Source organism: Triturus cristatus, chromosome 9, assembly GCF_964204655.1.
Source record: "Triturus cristatus chromosome 9, aTriCri1.1, whole genome shotgun sequence".
In the NCBI taxonomy this organism is placed as follows: Eukaryota; Metazoa; Chordata; class Amphibia; order Caudata; family Salamandridae; genus Triturus; species Triturus cristatus.
The window spans coordinates 484,591,693-484,616,276 of record NC_140592.1 but is presented as its reverse complement, the minus strand read 5'-3'; the positions used below and the strand labels follow the sequence as shown (position 1 = coordinate 484,616,276).

The following is a 24,584-nucleotide window of genomic DNA, read 5'->3' as shown; positions in this document are numbered from 1 at the left end:
TCGCAAGAGAATGCCCACCCCTCTCGAACCAGTGGTGAAACCAGAGTGGGCCACAAGTCGATATCCCCCCCTGTTCATAGCCCGACAAACATTGCCAACCAGATGCGTCTCCTGTAAGAACACCACATCAGGAGTCAGACGACGCAGATATTGCAGCACAACACCCCGTTTGATACGGTCCCCCAATCCATTGACGTTCCAAGACATCAATCTCAACCCGTCCCCCCCCCATCCCCTCCAGTAGATCAAGGGCCCCCTAGCAAAGAGCTCAACACCCAAGGATGAACCATAGCCAATACTTCGCCTTGAAAACAAAAAACACAAATCCAAACAACCCCACCCACCCACCAGCCCCCCCCCCCCAACTCCAACACCCCCCACCCTGCGGTCCAAAAAACCACCCCAACTTGCAGTGTGCCTGTCGCCCTACAAACCCCATTCTACGAAAAGACCCCGGAGGAGGGAAGGGACCCGTCCCCGCCCGCTCCCCACACACAACATAGTGAAACAAAATGCACAAAAGAAGTAGAACCCAGCCGAACAGTACAACATGGCAGAGTCCGGGACCATAAGTCACTCCAAAGGAGACCCGCCACCCTCGGTACCAGCAGAGGGCCCAATCCGGTCACCCCGGTCCGGCAGCGAATCCAGCCAGTCACTAACAGTCGCAGGAGAGTCAAAAAAGGTAGTCCGATCTTCATGTTCCACTCGGAGTCTTGCAGGATAAAGCATAGAGTACTTGAGACCGAGGTCCCGGAGACGCCGCTTCACCCCCTGGAAGCCCATCCGCTGTTTCTGGACAAGTTGGGTGAAGTCCGGGAAAAAGTTAATGGACGAGTTCTCATGTCGGACCGGGCCATGGACCCGTGAGGCCTGCAGAATCGCGTCTCGGTCTCTGTAATGGAAAAGTCTCGCAACGATAGGCCTCGGGGGGGCACCCGGTCGCGGCCGGCCACCTGGGACTCGATGGGCCCGCTCCACAGCGAAAAACTTACTCAGGCCAGCGGGAGCAAGATGTTCGAGGATGAGCTCCTCGACCAGGAGATCAACCGGGCGGGTATCGGAGGTCTCCGGAACGCCTATGACGCGGATGTTATTGCGGCGGGCCCGTCCCTCGAAGTCTTCCAGCCGCCGGGCCATCAGATCATTGGCCGACTTGAGACCGCCGAGAGTGGCCTGCAGGTCCGACACGTCCGTACCAAGGGAGGACGTCCGCACCTCCAGCGATTGAACCCTCTCGGCGGTCTTAGAGAGATCCGCCCGGATTAGCGTAATGTCAATGGCCACCGTGTCGATTTTACGGGCCAAGGCCTCGTACTGCGTAGCGATGGTCTCTCTGATGCCCTTAATGGCGCCCATGATGTCCTGCAGGGACAGATCCGGAGAAACGGACGGGCCACCACTGGTGTCCTCCGGGGGGGACATTGGCCGTCCCAGGGGATCCTTTACCCTGAGTGTAGCGGTCCATGTTGTTCGTCTGGACCGGACCCCCACGTAGGGATGCTTTGGTCTTACGCCTCTCGGGGTCTCCCTTGCCTCCCAGGAGAACCTCGATCGCCGAAGGGGACCACCGAGGAAGCGTCGAGGTGGCACAGGCCAGGCAGACGCGTGTCGCACCACTGGCCGCAATATGGCGGAGCGAAGGGACCACCGTCAATGAGCACACTGGCAGCAGACGAAGCCACCGGCATCAAGCGAAGGCACAATGAAAGCCCAGTCGCACCAAGCAAGTCCACAGTCCAGCCCCTCAAAGACCAAAAGTGAAACCGAAAGTGATGTGACGGCCACTGGCACAGCCGCGCTGCCGTTGTTGTTAAACTACGCCCCGGCTCCACAGATCACCCTCGCATCGGGCACAGCCGTCGGGTGGGCCTCAAAAGTTCAAACCACCATAACTCCGGATTGCCAGGTCCGATTTGATTTCCGAAAGGAGTTTAGTGTTCAGCCAGCATTCGTCTCCCAGATTCCATCAACCAAGTCAGAATAGAGTCAGGATAAATTCCGAGGAGCAGCGAGGGTCCGGGGAGCCCTGTGCTCACGCGACCATCTTGGATGCGCGCTAGGCTCCTCCCCCGATTTGGTTATTTTTGGATTGTTCTTGCCAAATTTGATTCTGATCTGCATTTTCTGAATACTTATGATGGGTAAGAATTATTGGAAGTGGAGGCATGTGGAGTCCTCTTCCTCCTCAGGGTCATCGTCTACCCCTCTACCAAAACAACACAGTGGAAGTGATAATAGGAGGTTAAAGAGTCAGATTAAGGAGATTTTGTTGGATTGGACGCCTGAGAAAATCAAAAATAGGGATATGCTGCCAGTGAGGTCCTCTCAGTCTTCTGGGTCAGAAGACTGAGACCCCTGGTATGGAGGAGCATCAGGGAAAATATATTGCGAGGGAGATACTGCCAGAATCAATTATGCATGTGAAGTACAACATGGGGTTTCCAGAGGACAAGGTTCCTGAGACATCTTCTGGTTCCCTCCTTCGACAGTTTCAGAGTGACACTCCTCTTGATGTATCAGTGCATCTCTAGATTACTGAGGTCTTGAAGAGACAATGGAAGGACCCAGACAAAATCATTCTCCCACAATTAATGGCCAAGTTATATCCTCTGAAAGATATGTAGTAAGACCTCCTTGATTCTATCACTATTAACTCGTTTGTGGGCTGTTTGGTGGGGAGAACATCTTTGGCAGAGGATGCAGTCATCAGAGATTTAGTGGATAAAAAGATTGATGCTGCTTTACGAAAGGTGTATTCTGGGTCATTTCTGGCCCTGAAGGCAGCGATATATGGAATATATGTGGCCCAGTCTTTGATCTCAGATAAAATCTCTTCAGGTGATGAAGATGATGCATCTGATTGTTCTGGGTTATTGGAACAAATACAGCTTCAGGTGTAATATATGTCCTTATATGTTGTGAGGGCCACTGCACTATCTGGAGGACCTTGTGTGGGTCCAGCAGTAACTTGATGTTAAAGGGCCGGTGCACTGATTTGGCTCAGAGGGCATCTGCTCACAGGCTTTAATTTCAGGGTAACCAGTTTTCTGGAGCCAAACTCGAGGAGAAACCCTAAAAATTCTTTAAGGAGAGGAAGCATTCCTCCTCACTAAACCAGCCTTCTTGGGATAAACAGTCTCCTTTTCATTAGGCCTCCCGGAGACAACCACAACACTCAAGGGAGGTCTCCCCGAAGATTTGCTCCTGACTATATGGTGGATGGTCAGGAGTATGTGGTAGGAGGAAGGATCCCACATTTTCTCCAGATGTGGGAGGCATCTACTTCAGACACATGGATGCTAGGAATACTCCGGGAAGGGCACCTGATCTAGTTTTCGTCTCGGACATATTCATCAGGAGTCAGACCTACTCCATGGCCCTCGAAAGTGGTAAAAAGGTTTCTCAAGGCATCAACTCTTCTTCAGAAGACAGCAATCTTGGAAGTTCTTCAGACTTAGAGGGGCAGGGGCTTTTACTCCATAATTTTTCTAGTGGGGAAGTCCACAGGGGGTTTCCGAATTGTGTTGGACTTGAAAGCCCTCAACAAATGTGTGCAGACCCTGCAGGCCCTTCAAAATGGAACCACTGCAAAGGATAATTACTTTGGTAGTCAAGGAGCATCTGATGTGTACGTTAGATCGGCAGGACACATTATCATGTTCAGAATCACCCTCAACACCAGTAGTACCTCAGGCTTTGCATCCGGTAGAGGCATTTTCAGTTCCGGGTGTTGCCTTTCGGACTTAAGTCAGCAGCCCAGGAGTTCATAAAGGTGGTGGCATCTCTTCTTCTGCAAGGTATTCACCTATATCCGTACTTAGACAGCTGACTTCTTCATGCTTCCACAAGGTCACAGGTGACGAACAATCTGGCCTTGGTATGCTCTCAGATTCAGGTACAAAGGTTTCTACTCAACCATGGGAAGTGCCAGTTGAATCATACAAGGGACATTACTTTCACAGGGGCAAGGTTTGAATATGCTACTTACCAGTATGCATCTGTTCTTGGCATGTAGGGCTGCTGACATTCATATCTGTGCATAGATCGCCGCCTAGTGTTGGGTCCGGATGTTTGCACGTTGTTGTCCTGGAAGAGTCTTCGAGGTATCCTTGGATAGGTGACTCCTCCCCTGGACTACAGTGCGCATGGGCATCCTCTCCATCCTCAGATTGTTTTTCGCCATTGTGGCAGTGATGGAGTAGATACAGAAAGTGATGACCATGCTTGCAATAATTCTGAGAGCTGCAGCTGCGACAGGCGCCGGGGAGGAGGGAGGGCGATATGAATGTCAGCAGCCCTACATGCCAAGAACAGATGCATACTGGTAAGTAGCATATTCAGTTCGAGGCATGTGGGCTGCTGAATTCATATCTGTGCATAGAATACATAGCAGTGCCCTCTATTGGCGGCGGCTACCCGTGCCAGCTGCAGCGGTCTGAAAAAGTGTTTTGAGAACAGCCTGTCCTACAGCTGCCTGCTGTTTTGACTGCACATCTACGCAATAGTGTTTTGTAAATGTGTGTGTAGTGGACCATGTGGCTGCTCTGCATATATCATGCAGGGGAATATTTCCTAGGAAGGCCATGGAAGCCCCCAACTTGCGTGTTGAGTGGGCTCGTGGTGGAATAGTTAATGTGCGTTTTGCCTTTTGATAACAGATTTGAATACACTTAACTATCCATCTGGCTATCCCTGCTTTGGAGATGGCGTTACCTTTGTGGTGTGGGGCAAAGGCAACGAACAGTTGTTTTGTCTTCCTGAAGGGTTTAGTCCTGTCGATGTAGTACATGAGGGCCCTCCGTACATCTAGTGTATGTAATGCCCTCTCTGCAACAGTTTGTGGGTTTTGGAAGAAAACGGGCAGTTCAATAGTCTGGTTCATGTGGAACTGCGATATTACCTTGGGCATGAATTTGGGGTTGGTACGTAGTACGACCCTGTTGGCGTGAACCTGAATAAATGGCTCTTGAACGGTTAGTGCCTGGAGTTCACTAACTCTTCTTAGGGAAGTGATCGCTACCAGGAAGGCTACTTTCCAGGTAAGGAATTGAATCTCGCATGAGTGTAGAGGTTCAAAGGGTGGACCCATCAGGCGTGTGAGGACCAAGTTGAGGTTCCACATTGGAGCCGGTGGGTGACTAGGTGGAATGACTCGTTTGAGTCCTTCCAAGAATGCTTTGATGGCAGGCACTCTGAAGAGAGAGAGGTGCTGCCTGGTTTGCAGATAGGCTGATATTGCGGTCAAATGGACACGTATAGAGGTGTACGCCAGATTGCATCGGTATAGGTGTAAGAGGTAACATATGATGTTGTGGATGGATGCGTCCAGCGGGTTAATGTCATTATTACCGCAATAAATGACGAACCGTTTCCATTTGGCTGCATAGCAAGCTCTTGTAGTGGGTCTCCTGGCCTCCTTGATGATGTCCATACAGTCAGGTGGCAGATTGAGATAGCCAAACTCTAGGACTTCAGGAGCCAGATCGCCAGGTTCAGCTGTTGCGGATCTGGGTGCTGAACCTCTCCATGGTTCTGCGTCAAATGCGCGGGTTTGATCCGCAGCCTTTGATGCGGTACCACGGAAAGTTCGAGGAAGGTGGTGTACCACGGCTGGCGTGCCCACGTGGGAGCAACTAGGACGAGTGTCAGGGAGTGTTGTCGGAGTTTGCGAGCCACCAGCGGTATCAACGGTGCTGGGGGAAAAGCGTACGCAAATTTGCCGGACCAGTTCATCCATATCGCATTGCCCTGCGACTGCGGGTGTGGGAATCTGGCGGCGAAGCTTTGGCATTTTGCGTTTTCGCTTGTCGCGAATAGGTCTATTTCTGGGTGACCCCACTGCTGGAAGTACGGTTGGAGTACCGATGGGTGTAACTCCCACTCGTGCATCTGGTGGCTGTGTCTGCTGAGCAGATCCGCCATCTGGTTGTCCTTGCCGGGGAGGTGTTCCGCCATGAGGAACATGTTCCTCTGAATGGCCCACTTCCACATGCTCTGAGCCAGATGAGACAACTGTGGAGAGTGTGTCCCTCCCTGCTTCTGTATGTAGTACATTGCGGTCATGTTGTCCGTCCGGATCAACACGACCTTGTTGCACAGATGTACTTTGAAAGCCTTCATGGCCAGGAAGATTGCCATCAGTTCCAGAAGGTTGATGTGCATCTTCTTCTGTTGTGTCGTCCATAGTCCCTGCACTGTGTAGTGGAGTACATGAGCTCCCCATCCCTGGAGAGACGCGTCCGCTGTCAGTACTATTTGTGGAACAGGCTCTTGGAACGGTCGGCCCTTGCAAAGGTTTTGTGGATTCCACCAATGCAGAGAGTTGTATGCCCGACCGCTCACCAACACTAGGTCTTTCAACTGTCCTTGAGCCTGATTCCACTGACGTGCTAGGCACTCCTGAAGTGGGCGCATATGTAATCTCGCGTGCGGGACTATGAAGATGCAGGAGGCCATCATGCCTATCAACTGCATAAACACTCGCGCTGGAAGCGAGTGGTTGGGTCTGAACTTGGAGATCAGCGCTTGTATGCCGTTGATCCTCACTAAATTTGGCTGAGCTGTGGCCGCCAGAGTGTCTATAGTCGCACCTAGGTACTGTTGTACGTGTGCGGGCTGGAGATGAGACTTTGGGTAATTTAGTGAGAATCCCAGACTGTGAAGAAGGTGAATGGTACGGGACACGTGGCTTGCACATTGCTGGGCTGATCTCGCTTGAACGAGCCAGTCGTCTAGGTAGGGGTAGACGTGTATGTGCTGTCTCCGTAAATGTGCCGCCACCGTAGCTAGGCACTTTGTGAAAACCCTGGGCGCTGTTGTCACGCCGAAGGGAAGGACTTTGAACTGATAGTGCTGCCCCTGAACAGTGAACCTGAGGTATTTTTTGTGTGAGGGGTGGATGGGTATGTGAAAATACGCATCCTTGAGGTCCAGTGATGCTAGGAAGTCTCCCTGCTGGAGAAGCGGAAGGACTTGCTGTAGAGTGAGCATGTGAAAGTGCTCCGAAAGAATGTACTGGTTCAGGGGTCTCAGGTCTAATATAGGCCTGAGCGACCCGTCCTTTTTTGGAATTAAGAAGTAGAGGGAGTAAACCCCCGTGCCCCGCTCGTGGACGGGTACGACCTCGATAGCGCCTTTTAGAAGCATACTTTCTACCTCTTGCTGTAAGAGCGTCAAGTGCTCTGAGGACATAGGACGGTTTCTTGGTGGTATTGTGGGTGGAGTGGAAGTTAACTCCAGACAGTAACCGTATTTTATAATATCTTTGACCCACCTGTCCGTGGTGATGGAGTTCCACGTGGACAGGAACCGTTGTAGCCTTCCCCCGACAGGTGTTATGTGGTCGGGAGGAAGGGAGAGGGCGTCACTGCTTGTTCTTGGGGGAGGACCTGGTGTTGCCGTAGCCACGTCCTCTGCCCTTGGTACTGGAGCCACGATAGCCACCTCGGGTGTTCTTATCGTAGGTGGTCTGCGTATTACCCTTGTTATATGTTTGTTGTGACCCCTGTCCTCTGCCTGCTCCCTTGTTTCCGGGGCGACGAAAGGAGCCGCTCCGAAAGGACTGAGTTTGTAGGGCGCCCATGGACTTTGCAGTGTCCGTGTCCTTTTTTATCTTCTCGAGGGTGGCGTCAACCTCAGGCCCGAACAAAAAGTCGGGGTTGACGGGCTGATTAAGGATATTGTTTTGTACCTCAGGCTTGAATCCTGAGATACGTAGCCAGGCGTGACGTCGTAGGATGACGCTAGTGTTGATGGCCCTGGCAGCCGTGTCAGCAGCGTCTAGTGCACATTTGATGGCAGCATTTGTGAGTAGCTGTCCCTCTCTGATAAGGATTTCTGCACCTTCTTTGTAGGGGTCAGGGAGGTGTTGAAGGAGTTGCTCCATTGTGTCATAGTGCGCCCTATCGTAGCGAGCGAGGAGCGCTTGAGTGTTAGCTATGCGCCATATGCTTGCAGCTTGTGCGGCAACTCGCTTGCCGGAGGTCTCCAGCACCTTGGACTCCTTGTCCGGGGGAGGAGCGTCACCCGTTGTCTGCGAGTGTGCCCTCTTGCGGGCATTCGCCACAACGATGGAGTCGAGTGGTAATTGTCCTCTGATGTAAGTAGGATCCCCAGGTGCTGATCTGTATTTCTTATCGATCCTGGGGTTTATCACTCGTGCCCTGGTGGGTTCCCTGAAAATGTCAGTGGCTGGCTTAAGGACCCCCTTCAACATTGGCAGAGTCTTTACATGTCTTTCTGAGGATGCAAAGGTGTCCATTAGAAAGTCATCTTCGATGATATCAGAGTGAAGCTGTACATCATGGTTGTTCGCCGCCCGTTCAATCAGAGCGTTGAACGCCGCAGTATCCTCTGTGGGTGACGTTTTTGCCCCATATAGTTGTGGGTCCTGTGCATCAAGAGGTGCACTGGGGTCTGCAGGGTCGCCCCAAGTTTGGTCAGGGTCCTGCTGGTCATCAGGGTCCGTGTCCACCTGGTAGGGGACTTGTTCACCCATGTAGTCCTCCAATGCATCCGTGTCGGAGCGTGTGGGGGAGGCCCGGTGTGGATCCTGGTAGGGTGAATGAAAGGGTTCATACAGGAGAGGTTCTGTGTCCACAGGCAGCTTCCTCTTTAGCGGGATCCTGAAAGGGTCCAATGGCGGTTCCGAAGTTATCCTTCGGTCGTGGAGAATCATCCAGCCAGTGTCGGCGTCGATGACGCGTGACGGAGACGGCTCGACAGGCGTAACCGCAGTTTTGGTGGCCTGTGTCCTGAGTTGAAACGCCTTCGGGATTGTGGATGGAGGCAAGCCGAAGGTAATGCTGGTCGGCACCGACGAAACCGCTGGATCGATCGAACCCGACTGGTCCTGGAGGGCAGCCTTGGTTTTGCAGCCTGGCATTGCGCCAGGCCGTACTCGGGGCGCCTTAGAGGTCGTGGCCCCCGCCAGGGTCGTCGAGGCGGCTGCAGATATCTTCTGCGCCCGTGGTGCATCGAGCCGAGGTGCGGAGATCACCGTCGACGTCTTCGACACGTGAGGTTTCGGTGTCGTCGAGGGAGTGCTGCGAGGCGTAGCAGGCGGGACGGCCCTCGGTGTCGGTGGCGTCGACGCCGGTAACCGAGCAGGTTTTTCGGCGCCGATGGCCTTCTTCCGTTTGTCGACTCCCATGTCGCCCGTCTCGAGTTCGGCACCGAAGTCCCCCTTGGTGCGGTCGGTGCCGACACGGTGCGCCGGCGTCGAAGGTGTTGAAGGCCTCGATCCGACTAGCGCCACTTTCAGTTTCGGTTTCGTAGGAACCTGAGCAGCTTTCGGTTTCGGTTTCGTGGAAGGGAAACCAGCTGGCTTAAGCGGTAATGGCTGCCGCTGAACGTCCGAGGCCGGGCCCGAGGGCGGGGCCGAAGGACTGCGTGATAGGTCTCGGGTAAGGCCCGAAGGCGATCCCTCGACCGGAGCCATAGTCTGTGGCACTGGTGAATTCTCGGTTTGAACAGGTAGGCCTTGTTCATCATCGGAGCTACTCTCTTCGGCCCCTAAGGCCTCCTCGTCGTCTCCTACCTCGGTGTCGTCTTCACCTCTGTGGAAGAGTGACTCGTCGGCCTCGTCCGATCCGGGTTCTTGGTCGGAAACGGGACTGGAGGGTAAGACTTCTACTTCTTCGACGTCGTCCGCGTCGTCGAAGATGTCAGCTGGGGCCGGTGCCGCGTGCTGCGCTTCGAGCCTCGCCGCTCGACGATTCCGCAGAGTCTTCTTTGAACGGAACCGGGCACAGGCCATACATGTCGACTCGTCGTGGTCCGGCGAAAGGCATTTGTTGCACACCGGATGGACGTCGATGTGTGGGTACTTCGCATTACATACCGGACACCTTTTGAATGGCGTCCTCGATTCCATCGTCGAAGTAGTTGATGGACAGGTAAATGCGAACAAAGTCGGTGCTGAAAGTTAGTAAACTAACAGAGAGTATCGAAAACCGATCGATAAACAGTACCGACGCGAACTAAAGGCCTTGTGGCCTCGACAAAATTTTTTCCTAACTTGAGCTAAGATAGCACATCCGAACCCAATGGCGGAAAAAAACAATCTGAGGATGGAGAGGATGCCCATGCGCACTGTAGTCCAGGGGAGGAGTCACCTATCCAAGGATACCTCGAAGACTCTTCCAGGACAACAACGTGCAAACATCCGGACCCAACACTAGGCGGCGATCTATGCACAGATATGAATTCAGCAGCCCACATGCCTCGAACTCATACAAATCTCAGTGTTTTCCTTCCAGCACTCAGGGCTTGAGGTCTCTGTCCTTGCGAGTAATGGGTTGCCACTTCCTCCCAGTAAATCAGTGGTTGAGATTGATTAGGCACATGGTGGCAGCGGTCTTCAAAGTGCCCTGGGCACGTTTTTATCTTTGTCTCCTGTGGTCCCATCTTAATTCTTTTTGGGAACCAAAGTCAGAGAATTTCAAATGTTTGGGTCCTGATACTGCCAGGGTCATCAAGCTACTAACGTGGTGGACTCTGCTGGGTTCTTTTCCCAAGGGCATGGCACTTCAGCGAGATCCTCCAATAGTTCTCACAACAGATGCAAGCGCCTATGGGTGGGGAGTAACGCAGGGGGAGACAGGTCACTGCAGGCGAGATGGTCTCTGCAGGAGGGCAAGTGTTTCTCCAATTGTCGGAAACTCATGGCTGTACACAGGGCAGTGATCGGATTCCGGCAGATTCTTGTAGGTTGCAATCTGGTGGTCAGGTCAGACAATCTAGTTACTGTGGTCTACCTGAACAACCGTGGGAGGAGGGGGGGGGGGGGGGGAGCCTATGAAAGCGCACTGAGCATGTACCTCAAACATTGTAATATGGCCAGAAGAACCCACATTGCAGAAATAATTAACTCTGCATAAAATACATCCAGGGAGTTGTTTATAATCATTAAAGAATTTACAAATCTAAGAGCGGCAATCAAACCATTCCGACATCCCAAGCGCACTGTGATAACCTTGAAGCCTACTTTAAACAAAAAATGAATATGATCTATAACACATTCTCAAACCCAGGAGGCTCCATCACGCAGGAATCTATAGAAGTCCCGCCTGTGTGTATGTTGGAAAGTTTCAGCCCAATAACATAGCACACCTTAGCCAGTATTAATACGATAAAATCAGGGTCCCCGAGAGACCCAGCATCCCCTCATGTGATCCCCACTTTAGCCCCTATTTTATGCACTGCACTAACAAACCTATGTAATCTCTCCCTATAATTGGCTAGCATACCCTGTAAATGGAAGGCAGCATATATTAAACCCCTTTTAAAAACAAAACAAAAAACACAGCAGTCCCCCAGAACTTTGCAAACTACAGACCCATCTCCCTTCTCCCTTTCTTCTCTAAATTATTAGAATCTGGGGTGAATGCACAGCTATCATCATATCTGGAACCTAATCACTTACTCGACAGTTCCCAATCGGGCTTTCACACCTCACATAGTACGGAGGATGCACTTGCGGAGGTCACAGACACCCATCAAACTGGCACAAAATCAGGGATCATTGACCATGTTAGTTCATTTAGATCTCTCAGTCGCATTCAATACTGTTAGAAATGGGGGTCTCTAGTTGGCAAGGGCTTGCCCCTTTGTCCAAATAGGGACCTTTCTTCCTAGTCAGGATAAGGGAGTTACACTCCTAAAATAACCCCTGCTCACCTCCTTGGTAGCTTGGCACGAGCAGTCAGGCTTATCTTAGAGGTAGTGTGTAATTCATTTGCACATAACCAACAGTAATACAGTGTAAGAACTACAAAAGGACATCACACCAGTTTAGGTATAAATATCCAATATTTTTTATATACTTAAGACAAGACCAAAAACGATACAAATACACTATACAGTACTTCAAAATCTTCTTTAATCAAAATAGGTTTTAAAAATAGTTGCTTGAGGTCAATAGCTCCGTCCGGGGCCATCACGGTGTCGTGAACAAACCAATCCCAACAGTTCTGGCTGACCGCGGCGTCAGCAGGCCAGCTACAGTGTCGGGAAGACCCGCAAACAGTACCTTTCAGAAATGCAGGGTGTCGGCGACCTCTCGTGGAGCTTCTGAAAACACGGCATCCGCAGGCGTCTGTTCCGGAGGTCGGTGCAGGAGCGTCGGGGCCCTCGAAGTCACACGTGTTGCAGGTCGATCTGCCCTCTGTTGGAGCGCTAACGTCGTGTGCTGCGGTGCGAAGTGCAGCGGTGCGGTGCCATCAGGTCACGGTGCGAGCAGCGGCTCGGTGGCGGCATCAGATGGCATCGTCGGTGAGACCAGGGTTGCAGTGCGAGATGAAGGCGGTGCTCGTCACGGTGATAGCAGGTCGTCGTTGCTGAAGCGCGGTCGTCGGCTGATGAACTGGAGTCGATGGCACCGGCGTCAGTAGGCGAAGGCTGCGATGTGGGATGAGGGCGGTGCGTCATGTAACTTTACGAGCGCTGCCCTCAAACTGTGGTGCAAGCAGCGGCGTCTATTCCGGCGTGGAGCAGCGTCGTCATGGATACCAAAGCGTTGTCGCGGTGCTGTGCCCATAGGTCGCAGTGCGAGCAGCGGCTCGGTGGCGGCGTCAGCGGGCATCGTCTGTGAGACCAGGGTCACTGTGTGGCGTTGCCCTCTGCGGTGCATTCAGGACACTGAGTCAGCAGCGGCGTCGTAGACTGCGTCAGCTTGCTTTTTCCGCACAAAACAGTCCACAGTGCTGAGGGCAGAAGAGCTTGAAGTCTTTGCTGTTCCTGAAACTCCTTGAACAGGGGGGCAAGCTCTACCTCAAGCCCTTGGAGAAACTCCCAACAGTATATTGCAGACAGTTCAGCCCAGTCCTTTCACTGCTCAAGACAGAAGCAGCCACTGCAGGCCAACACAGCAAAGCACACAGCAAAGTGGTAGTTCCTCCTCACAGCATCTCCAGCTCTTCATCTCGGCAGTCTTCTTGATCCGAAGGAGTTTTAAAAGTTTTAAAAGTTCAGGGGTCTGGGTCCCAATACTTGTATCCCAAAATCCTTTGATATCTTAGGCAGAGAGTGTCTGTGCCCAGACCAGAACCAGTTCTGCCTTCTCTGGTGTGATTTCCTGGCAGGCGGTGGAGACTGCATTGTCAGAGGTAGACCAGGCCCTTTGAGGTGCAGGAAAATCTCCTCCCCCTTCCCCCATCGCAGCCCAGGTCTATTCAGCCCTTTCCTGACCCACCTAGACTATCTGGAGCAACTCCTGCTCCCCAGCCTTCTGTCATCCAATACCCAGACAGGCAATCCACATTCCAGCAGAGGCACACAGGATGACTGAGCAAGAAAATACCTACTTTCTAAAAGTAGTATTTTCAAACACAGAATGTAAAAATCACCTTCACTAAAAGATGCAACTTTAGATTTTGAGTTCAGGCATACTAAATTTAATTTTCCTACCTAGTTCCCAGGGCCAGTTATGTTTATAAGATGTTATAAACAAACTTCCCATTCTGTCCTATGGGGAACAGGTAGCCTAGCCATAGTGAAAAACTAAATGGGCTGTAATTCACTATCAGGACATGCCACACACACCAGGACATGTCCTACCTTTCACATACACTGCACCCTGCTCACAGGGGTAGCTTGGGCCTACCTTAGGGCTGACTAACATGTAGAAAAGGGAAGGTTTAGGGCCTCATGTGGCCATATCTGCTCTTGTATGCATTTCCACCAGTTCCTCCGATTCTCAATTTGCTGACCAGGTTATTAGGGGAAGCCAGGGTGATGGTGGTTGTGGTCCCGTTTTATCCCTGGTGCTCATGGTTACCCAGGCTCAAATTCTTGGCACTACAGAGGCCATGGATAAGTCCATGTTCTCCCTTTCCTCTCAGGTCCTCCCCCTTCATGTCTCTACAGAGGCTACGTCTTTCCGTTTGGAAGTTGAGAAGAGGGGATTATAAAAGTAAAGGACTGCCCAGACATTTAGCTGCAGCGATTCAGTAGTCCTGTAGGCCATCTACCTTGAAATTATATGAACATCATTGGGGTAGTTTTTAGCGATGGTGTAAGCCTCTGCAGCTTTACCCACTTGACTGTCATCTGAATGAGGTTCTGCAGTGTTTGTGGGAAGGGTTTGGGTAACGTCTGGCAGTTTCCACCGAGCGTGCCCAGAGGGAGGCTATTAGAGCTTTCAGGTCACCTTGTGGCAATCTAACTGATGTAGAGGGGTGGGTTGCATGGTTGTTGCAGTGTTTCTCTCTAACCCAGCTTGTGAAAAAACATGTTTTAGCTTTGTGGGATTTTCCACTAGTTCTGAGGGCAATGGTATCTCCTCCCTTTGAACCTTTAGAGGTGGTAGAACTTAGGTTTGTAACAGTTAAGATTGTGTTTCTGGTGGCTATCATTTCTGACCATAGAATTGGAGAACTGGGGGTTCGGATGACTCAGGAGCCTTTGGTCTTTTTCCAATGGTGGGGTGGTTCTCCGCCGGATTCTTCTTTTGTTCCTACGGTGGCATCACAGTTTCATTAGAATCAGGAGGTGATTCTTCAGGCCGAGCCCGGTTCTTCTTTGGAGGTCGAGTGTTTTTGTTGAATGTGAAAAGGGGTCTGATGGTCTATCTGGATAAGACAAACTCCTTTTGTAAGACATATTATTTGCTCGTTTCTTTTGGGGCCTCTGCCAGGTGCTAAGGCGTCTTATTTATCCATCAGTCGATGGATCAAGCAGTTGATTTCCCTGACTTATTCATTGTCTGGTACCCCGCTCTGGCAGGGATTATGGGGAGGTCCATCTGGGTCGTTGCTGCTACCCAGGTGGAATTGAAAGGGGTGTCCATTTCTGAAATTTGTCGAGCAGCTACATGGGCAACCACAAAAATACCTTTGTTAATCATTACAGGTTGCAGAATGTTTTGTGTGATGAGAACTTTGGTTTGGGTATTTTGCGTTCTGTTGTGTGAAACTGCCCACTCATCTGTTATGAATACATCACTATGTAGTGATGCATTCTTAGGATGCCATTTTTGTGTGGATTCTTTTTTTTCCCGCATGAATTCCGGGTTGCATGGCTTGGGTATTCTCACTTGTGGTGAAGGGGGCGAGGACAAGCAGGACCTACGGGTAATGTTTAATTACTTACTGGTAATCTTAATTATTCCAGCTCCTGTTGTCTTCGTCCCATTCATCACGTACCTCCCTCCCGGATTGCAGGCCTTCATAGGGTGGAGCCTTGGTAGTTCAGGGGGAATGCTTGAAACTACTGCTTATGTAACATACTGCAGGAGGTGGTGGGGCAGTAGGTACAAGCATTCCTCTGTTTTTTGTTTCCTGTATGGCGAGAGTAATACCTCACTTGTGATGAATGGAACGAGTACAACAGGACAAGGAGTAATGAAGATTACTGGAGAGTAATGAGATATTAATTACAAAACAGTACACCATCAAAATGCATGCTAAAAGCAGGTGAGTTCTTCGGAAACAGTCACTGGAATATAATTAAAAACATCCCAGGTGTCTGTCGCTATTCTGAAAACAGATTACATCCCCAAGCAATTATAAAAGAAAGAAAAGTAAAAGCGGGTGGTGAGACATAAAACTGAATTCCTTTTGATATAGGTTAACAAAGAACATAACTAATTTTCCAAACTACACCAAGAGTCAACGCCACGTACCATTATCAATCCTTTGTATGTGATGGTTTTGTAGACATCTGAATTCCACCCTATCACACCTTCAGCATCATCAGGATTCTTACATATGGAGTAGGGCATTACCACAGTACAGATGCGAGAGTACAAGGACTTGAGATCTGAAGTATGTTTCTGGGACAAACAGTTTGACTTTCTTTATTAGAGCGAGATGGAACCAAGCCGTCTTTGTTTTTTAGTTTTTTGTATATGTGATTTTCAAGGGTGATGTTGATGTCCAGGGTGAATCCAAAAGACTTGGCAATTGAGAAAAGTTGAGGTTCGAAGCCGTCAAGGTTCATGTTACTGAGCCAGGTTTGTACTGAGTCTTATTTGTTGTTCTTGGCAAATAACAGGAATTCAGTCTTGGTTGGGTTGAACTTAAGGTTGGAGCAGGATATCCAGATCTGGATGATGTGAAAGCAGCATTTGAGATATTGAATGGCTGAAGCAGAAAAGACTTATAAAAAGAGTTTTGTATATTCGCCATATTAGTGAATCTTGCTGCTGTGATCTGCGAGTAGAGCACCAAGCGGCTCCATGTAAAGGTTGAAGATGCCAGAAGACAGTATGGAGCCCTGGGGGACTCCACAGGTGAGATCAATTTTTTAACCTGGAAGGGTCTGAGAAAAACCTGGTGTCGGCTGAAAAGGCAAGACGAGAACCAGTGAAAGGCATTGCTGGTGAAACCTTTTCAAGACTTGAGGGTGCGTTCAAGTGTGGGATGGTTGACTGTGTCAAAGGCTGCTGAGAGATCAAGGAATTTCAGAAGGCAAGGTCATCTCAATCTGTGGTCAAGGTGTCATTGTTTACAATTTGTAAGTAGCGGTCTCAGTGCTGCAGCGTGATAAAACACCTATCAAGTAGTCGTGCAGGCGATGGTTAACACTGATGAAATATTGGAGTTGAACACAGACTGCTTTTTCAATGAATTTGCCGATTAATAGTAGGGGTGAGATCACTAGAATCTAATCTATGCAGCACTTCTTCTAAGACTCTATTAGGCTCTTCATACACTCATTATAAACCAATATAACATCCAAGAATAATATTAGAATATGCCTCACAGACCGCTATCATGGAGGCAAAATCGAATTGCATGCATATGAATCTACCTGCACCTACAGGAGTGATGAACGAGGTCTTACGTTTGGATTTATCATGCAATTTTACTTGATAGTGCATTGTGGACTAAATCAGGCGGCTGAATACCTTAGCATGTCTTAACTGTGCAAATTCCTCAGAGATGTTAGGGAGGGTGAGTCCTTCAAATCAGATGTTTTCAGGTGTTTCTGGTTGACACAAACAAATCTCATTACCCAACTGCCACTGTCACTAAAGCTACTGGGGCTAAGCAATACAACGTCTATTTCTTAGATAACCTCAACATTCAATTCTTCCAGCTCCTGTTGTAAAGGCAGCTTCTTGAAGATGGGTACAAGCCTTACTTTGTGGACAAGTGGAAATACATGCTCCCTTCTCAGCAATAATCCAGATATCAAAGTCTTCTATCAAATAAACTATTCACAAGGACGCTAGGAAACGCGACAAGTGTATTTTTGCCAAGTAACGTTGACATCAAGATCAACTTTTCTCTTACATTTGGATCTAATCTTATCCCTAGAAGTCATTTGCACCTACAAACCAATAAACTGCTGCCCCTTTTTGCTACATAAACCCTACCCATAGTGTTCCTCCTTTTAAATTCAATATTCTTTCAGGTCATCCAAATCATATCTATTTTGTCCTTATTCTCAGTGCTGTGGTTAGATATCCGCTTTTCTGAACTCTGCTACTTGCTTTTAAGTAACATATTGAATTTCTCCTACCCACCAAGGGATGTGGCAACCGGTGCTATCCAATACACTCACTATAATTCCATCCAAAGTTATCTTTTCCATCAGTGTTCACATAATACGCTTATAGCACAACTCTTCCATTCCTCTTGTATGTGTTCAACCCTCCCTTCCCTTCCTACATTCGAAGGTCTAATGCCCTCTAAAATCAATTTTCAAATATTTAGAATTTCGGGCAGAGCACATCATTCTATTCGCGTTAGAACCCACATTCCTACACTTCACATCGCACTTCATTCTCACTCTGTCTCTGTAACCATGCAAACTGCTTTGGTATCACTTTTGCTGTGAATCGTCTCTGTGAGGAGCAAGTATGCAGCATAAGAAGTGGTAGAATCCACGAGGGGCACATCTCTTAAGTACCAGGCTACATGGTGTCTATTTCCACACTTTCTGCTACATCCGAAGCACGGCAATATTAGGTGCACTGTGCTTGCAGTACATCCTCCATACCTCAACCAACATGTACCTATAAGACACCTACAAAGAATGCTCTTTCAATTATGCACCCTGAAGGGAACCGGATGTATTGTTTATAGTGCTTCATACTATGTACAACTGGAGCAATCAGAAAATGATTTAGACTTTGCAAAGGGTATGGAAAGCACTATGTAAATGCCAATACAAAACCGACACCATGAAAGTGCTTCTGGACAGGTGAAACTACTCAGACACTCAAATGAGGGAACTGGAACAACTCTACACAGACTTTTTCCATGTGACCTCATCATTGTTCTGCCCAAGGGACAACATCACTTTTTTTTGTGGCAATCCTAGAGTAACAAATCACTCACGCTACTTCATGGCGAAGAGGTCCTATGTCAACAGGGAAAACAAATGAGGTAGGTCAAAGATACCACGTCTACTTGGCGTCCAACTCACTCATGAGTTTATAAAGGTTTTGAAGTGTGACTAAACGTGCACCCTCCCTGAATTAGGTCCACAGACAATATAATGCACAGATCTCGCATGGAAAGGTAGAAGGCAGACAACACTGCTATCAGACATCTCGATTGTTATGTTATACTAATGGAATACAGGAATCTGCATGTTCACTTGCTGCTGATGGAATTGGAATGTTATGTTATTAACAGAGGCTCGTGATATAAAGTTTAAAAATTCAACAAACTCATAAGCTAATAGTGTGAGGCCATCCGCGAGGCCAGTGGGTCCACCTGTAAGGTTGTGATTACTGTGTACAATAGCTTTTAATTAAAGCAATAGATCAAAACCAAATTACATATTTGCATTCAATACATTTTATTGCGTTTGTTATTATGGGAGGGAGATGTGTTACATTCTACCAATGAAATATACAAATCTGTCCTGCATGTTAGATTGTTGCTGGGGGAACTGGAATGTAGTTATGAACAGGGGCTCGGAGGAGTTGAAGCTGTGATGTGACCAGATGTAGTCAGGTACATACTTCATAAATACGAAGATTACATTAGAACTGTGCTTTGACTGCTTTATTGGTAACAAACGGATTTCTTTATTGATCTCAAGGTAGCTATTGCAGTTGACCACAACACTGTATTGCTAAGCATTTGAAACATTAGATACATCTTCTTCCTCATGCCATCACCAATACATACATTAGTCTTCAGTCTAAGCTTCATTTCATTTGGTATTTCCTATTCGTTTGCAGCTACTCCACTCATTCCAGTGGGAACAAATGATATCATGCAAGGGGGATAACAGATCTCTTACCTTAGGAAGGTTAGGAATGAACTTGGTATCCCCAAAAGATTTGTAGTTGCCCATGTTTGCAAAGACACCAGCTGTATACACCAAAAGTGCCTGATGTGAAAAGAAAATGAAAGAATTTTAAAGTGCCTTTCTAGCTCCTGCACGGACAAATGAGTGAGCATTTTACACAGGCAACCACAAGACACCAAACTGACACATGTAGCGCCTCTATTATCTGCTAACTCTGACTACTAGAGTGCAGGAACAGGGCCACTTCTTTTCACAAATTTTAATCCTCGCTCTCTGAAAAGTGTCAGCTTTGCAAGTGCAAATCGAGGGTATCACACAATTGAGACACCCTAAAATTCAACTCAACCAGACTTACCACAATCTTCTGGACTAGAGACTGTGTTAACCTCAATCTCCTAAGGCAATGTGTCCCTGCATTAAGGTACCTCACAAAATACCAACATCAATTAAACTAAGGTACATTAATAATTTAGATGGTTTAACAATTAAGTGGGACCAATCAATAACTGATTTCTGGATCAATTAAAAGTTTAAGGATTTAGTGCAAAGTCAGAAAATTGGAGGAACAGAATGGATACCATCAAGCTTTCAGATGCAGAGTTATGCATAGTATGCAAGACTCTGAAAATATTCCAAGTCCAAATGGGCAGCAAAATGAATAGAAAAATTGAAATAATCCCTTGCAGCATCCAAGTCTCCAGTAAATCTTCTGGCTCACCCAAAACCAAGGTTTTTTTTATACACAATTCTTCCACAGAAAATGAGAACATTGGCAGAATCACTGTGGTATGAGCAAATGTATCATTTCTTCAGCACATCAGCACCCATAAAGAACTAAAAGTAATTACTATAAGACCTTAGCACTGTCCCATCTACTTGAATACTTAATTCAGCACCACTATGGTGATAACATAAGGAGACGTTAAAAAAAAAAAAAAAAAAAAAAAATCAACAAGAAACATTTGACAATCAGACTTTTATGAATGAATAGATTCCAGGCCCAGAAAAGGAAGATGTTACACGTTACAAATTACTTCAAACACATGGAAGGTTCACCCTGAACAGAACAATAACAACAAAAATAAACTATTTGGACTTGATTGACTGTTCTGTGGAGTTTGTCAGGAGAGGATATGTGCAGCAGGGGGAGCGGGGGGGGGGGGGGGGGAGCACAGCGGGGTGACAGAGATGACTCCCATCTTATTTGTTTTTTTAATATCTTTTTATTAGGGCAAGATACCAAAATTACATCTATCAAAATAATTCATGTTTCAATAGCAATTCGGCACTTTACACATAAGAAAGCATACATCAAAACATCTATTTCTTAGCTTGATATCCCAGTTATCAGAAAGGAGAAAGAAAAAAGAAAAGTTAAGATCAATTTTTTTTTTTTTTTTTTATTTATCCCCACCCACTACCCACCCCTCCCTCCCGCCAGGAGTTGTACACAGTCCCTTATCTTTGGCTTGAAGATAAACTAAATAAAGAAAAAGGTAAAATTGATGGTAGAGTCTCCCCAGAGTCTGAGTCCTCTATCTTGAGAGCCATCTAGTCAATGGTTCCCAAATTTTTAAACCTTTTGATTGGGCCCGTACCACTCTTTTTTCGTAAATCGCTTTTTCAAAATTATAGTTGGCCACCAGACGAGAGAGCCATTGGTGAAAACCTGGGGGAGTTGGATCTAGCCAAGCAGAAGCCAGACATAATCGCAATACCACCATGCCTATAAAAAACAATTTGCTCCCTGCTTCCCTTGTAGTTCCGGGTCCACCCCCATTCCAATCAAGGATGGAGAGGGAGAGAGAGAGATCACTTCCAAGCACCTCTTTAAAAAAGGTTGAAATCTCTTGTTTTAAATTATTTAGAGCATTGCAGGAAGCAAACATATGATTTAGATCCGCCTGGTATAGTGAGCATCTGGGGCATAGAGTCCCTCTCCCTGTCCAACACTTTGCAATCTTATTTGGAGTATAATAGAGTGAGAAGCAGGATTTGGAGTACTGGGCCTGGAGCAGGCCGGAATTAGCAGACTTTGCACTAACTCCGTTGAATAGAAAACGAAGTCTTCCGAATTTCCTATTTCTTCCTTCCACTTTATCATCTGTGCTTCCATATCATCCGGCATAAATTAATTATCAATCAAAAGAACTTTATTGGGGGAGGAGCCAAGATGGCGATCGGGACGGCAGCGTAGGCTCCCGGCTCTGTGAACCTCCACATCCCGCACAGATATCCTGCATGAGATCCTTAGCCTGCGCTATATGCCCGTGTTGGTGGCTGAGAGCGGCAACCGATCGTGTGATTCTGAAGTTTCTGGCGGCGGTACCGCCGGAGAAATGTCCATTTGAAGTTTGCGGCCTGTGCAACCCTGGAACCGGGACCTCGGGTGGACAACATGGCCGGGCGGCAGTTCAACAACAGCGGCCATTGGTGACTGGGTGGAGTCGGAGTACCGGAGCGGTGCGAATATTGGCCTGAATTTCGCTGTGGTCATTCCTACCACTGAGCGTAGCGGAACGAGTGCATGCCCGGGGTGGCAATTCCAAGATTCTCCGGTAATTGCCTGAGCCTTCGCCGGTGAGCTGCCCGGACGCTGCCCGTAACGCGTCCCGATTTCCGCGGGCTGCTCCCGGATTTTCGCGGGCGCTGGTCCGTGGTGGGGATGACTGTTACCTGTGGCCACACACTGGATATATATTTTTGTCTGCCCCCGGAACCCTGTTTCCAGTGACATGGAACTTGATGCGCCTGTGCCTGAGTCCCGGTCCCAATCTGGGATGAACCTACCCGGCGGCCATCTTGCTAGGATGGAGCCTATCATCCTGTACACTGGGTCTCAGCAAGATTGGGAGTGTGTGCCTAAGAGGAGCGTAGCGGAGCGGGCGCCGGGAGCTGGGCTGGGGTACGGTGACCTTCTCGAAGCTCTCGGTGCCCTTCATTCCACCCTGGTTCACGGCGCCTCGGTATTGGGGAGGAAGCTTGATAGTGTTGCTTCAGCGTCGGAACAGTTGCGATCTGCCTGTCCCCAGGCACACAGGGACTTGTCACACTTCACACAGGAGGACAGTGTCGTGGCCGCCCCTGTGAAAAGGGGAAAGCTGGAAACTTCGGACAATGTGCCAACGTGTGATCGGCTGGCTGTGGGTCCGGTCTGTTCCGGAGGTTTTGGATTTGAGCGGGGGGTGGTGGATTTGTCCCACACGCAACCTCCGGCGACCCAGGCAATATTCCAGCAACAGTCGCCTGCTCTGGCTGATTCCGCCTTCCTGGACCTTGTGTGCAGTACAGATCCTGGGGCAGTACTGGGAAAGATGGTCCTCCATAATGTTGACTGTGTTGGTGTTCAGAGACGTCCACCCTACATGTGTGTGTCGCTTCCTGGTCTTTTTTGGACGCTCCTCTTCCTTGTAACATTGGACATGGCACTGGGTCGATGGGTATGCATGGGTGGATTCGCAAAGAGTGGCCAAGGATAAGGCTGATCCTTCAGAGGTTGTCATCTAATAGGCGGGCGGGCACAGGGGTTGCGTGCTCTCACGACATAACTAATAGTGTAATAGGTACATAATGCTCCCCATTTTTTCTTTGACATGGTCGATTTTGTGTTTGTTTCCTGTTTGCTTTGGGGAGGAACATATTGTGCGGGAGGGAGAAGCCGGGGGCATGTTTTTAAGGCCCTCCTCTAGTTTATTAATACTCTCTTTACTCCCCCGTCTGGTGGGGTTTCCTTTCTTACTCCATTTTCTCTGTTTCTTCTATATTTCGGGTCTGGTTCCGGGGCGACAGGCACACTGCTGGGGGGGGGGGGGGGCCGTACTCATCTGCAGAGGTGCAGGGTGGGGGGTTGGGGGAGGGGATTCTTTAGTTTTTTTCTTTGTTTCTATGGCCTCCTTTTTCTTCTCTTATTCTTCTTTGTCTTCTTTTCTGGGGTCAGCACGGTAGGTCTCCTTTGCTGCCAATCACTGCTTTTTTATGTGTGCCTCAATTTCCGTGGTGATTTCTGGGTCTTAGGGCAGGGGACTGCAGGCGCAAATGGCCGTGATATTCCTCCACATCCTGAACCTCCTGTTTTAGCGCCATTGCCTGGATAGATTGCTGCTTATTGTTGGCGTTTACTATTCGGCCTGCCATTTTTTGCTGCTGGGAAATTGTTTGGCACCTGATCCTTCTATCCCTTATTATAAAATGAAAACCTTTTGTATCCTGGTCCCTATTTGGGCTGTTCCGGGGCCAAGAGTATGCTAGCATGGAGAATCTGCTCCCCGAGGTGCTGCCTGTGATTAAACTTTGCTTCTGTTACTCTGATTGCTTAGCGGCCGGCCCCGGGGGTTGTAGGCCCATACTTGTCTTTTGTTGAAATGTCAATAAAGGTTTTTACAAAAAAAAAAAAAAAAAAAAAAAAGCACTTTATTTCGGTCGCTCGAGCCATAAAAGTACATAACATAAAAGACCACAAGTATTTACACAGACTGATCAATATTTGCAACCCTTACATTCATATAGGAGCTGACATCTACACAAGAATTTAAAATTTATAAAAGCAAACTTTAAAACATATATGCAAAGTTTTAGAAAAGTTGTTAAAACTTAATTTAAAAACACACAGAGTTACTTACAGTGATTTTGGTCATGTGCTCCTCCCCTGTAATTACTTTAGAAACCCTCTCCTTATGTGCCACATGGCATTTAAAAAATGCGACACGGCAAATACAATTGGAGGATCAGTATCATATTTCAGCACTCTGTGGGTCTCTTGACAACGAACAAACCCAAGGTTTTTGCATATTTGGATAATCCAGCATTTACGGGGCAAAACATATGCAGGGCAGAAAAACAGAACATGGGTTGCAGTCTCGGCCGTTGATTTACATACAGGACACACAGACTCGAAGTCTCAAGGGCCCATAGGCTGGAGTGCACAGCCAATGGTAAATTCCCAGATCTAAACTGTAAATACCGTTTCCTAGCCAGAGGAGGGTAGATTACATCCAAAAAGGATTCTTTTTTTGTATACCTCTTTGATTTGTAAAAACTCCATCGTCAACCTGCCCTCTTTGCCACTTTCTTGTAAATGAATTAAAAGAATTATAAACAACTCCAATAGGTAATGGTTTACTCTCTCAGATTATCTGTAATATGGCTATTAACAAAACCAATTGGGCCACCACCTTTTTTAATTAAAAAAATCACGTATTTGGAGAGATTTATAGAAATCTCTTGTGGCAGTGTGGGCGGTCGCAGGGATATGAAGGATTGCACAAACGTAATAAAGTGAAGTACTTGGTCTTTATTACCATATTTTTAAGGAAGATGCGGTCCAGGAATCTCATAAGAAACTACAAAAGGTTCATTCAGGGGTTAGCCAC

At 48.2% G+C, this 24,584-nt stretch overlaps 1 protein-coding gene and 1 long non-coding RNA gene across 5 annotated transcripts in view; one reads left to right on the top strand and one right to left on the bottom strand.

The window, feature by feature from the left end:
• DPP3 (dipeptidyl peptidase 3) overlaps window positions 1-24,584 on the bottom strand; it is a 533,904-nt gene that overhangs the window by 378,631 nt on the left and 130,689 nt on the right. For all 4 annotated transcript variants that reach the window (XM_085625440.1, XM_085625443.1, XM_085625441.1 and 1 more), the window contains one exon: window positions 19,207-19,296. In XM_085625440.1, coding sequence (XP_085481566.1) covers window positions 19,207-19,296 — 90 coding nt within the window. The remainder of the gene's footprint in view (window positions 1-19,206; window positions 19,297-24,584) is intronic.
• Window positions 1-24,584, top strand: part of LOC146798177 (uncharacterized) — a 159,390-nt gene that overhangs the window by 86,768 nt on the left and 48,038 nt on the right. The window lies entirely within an intron of this gene.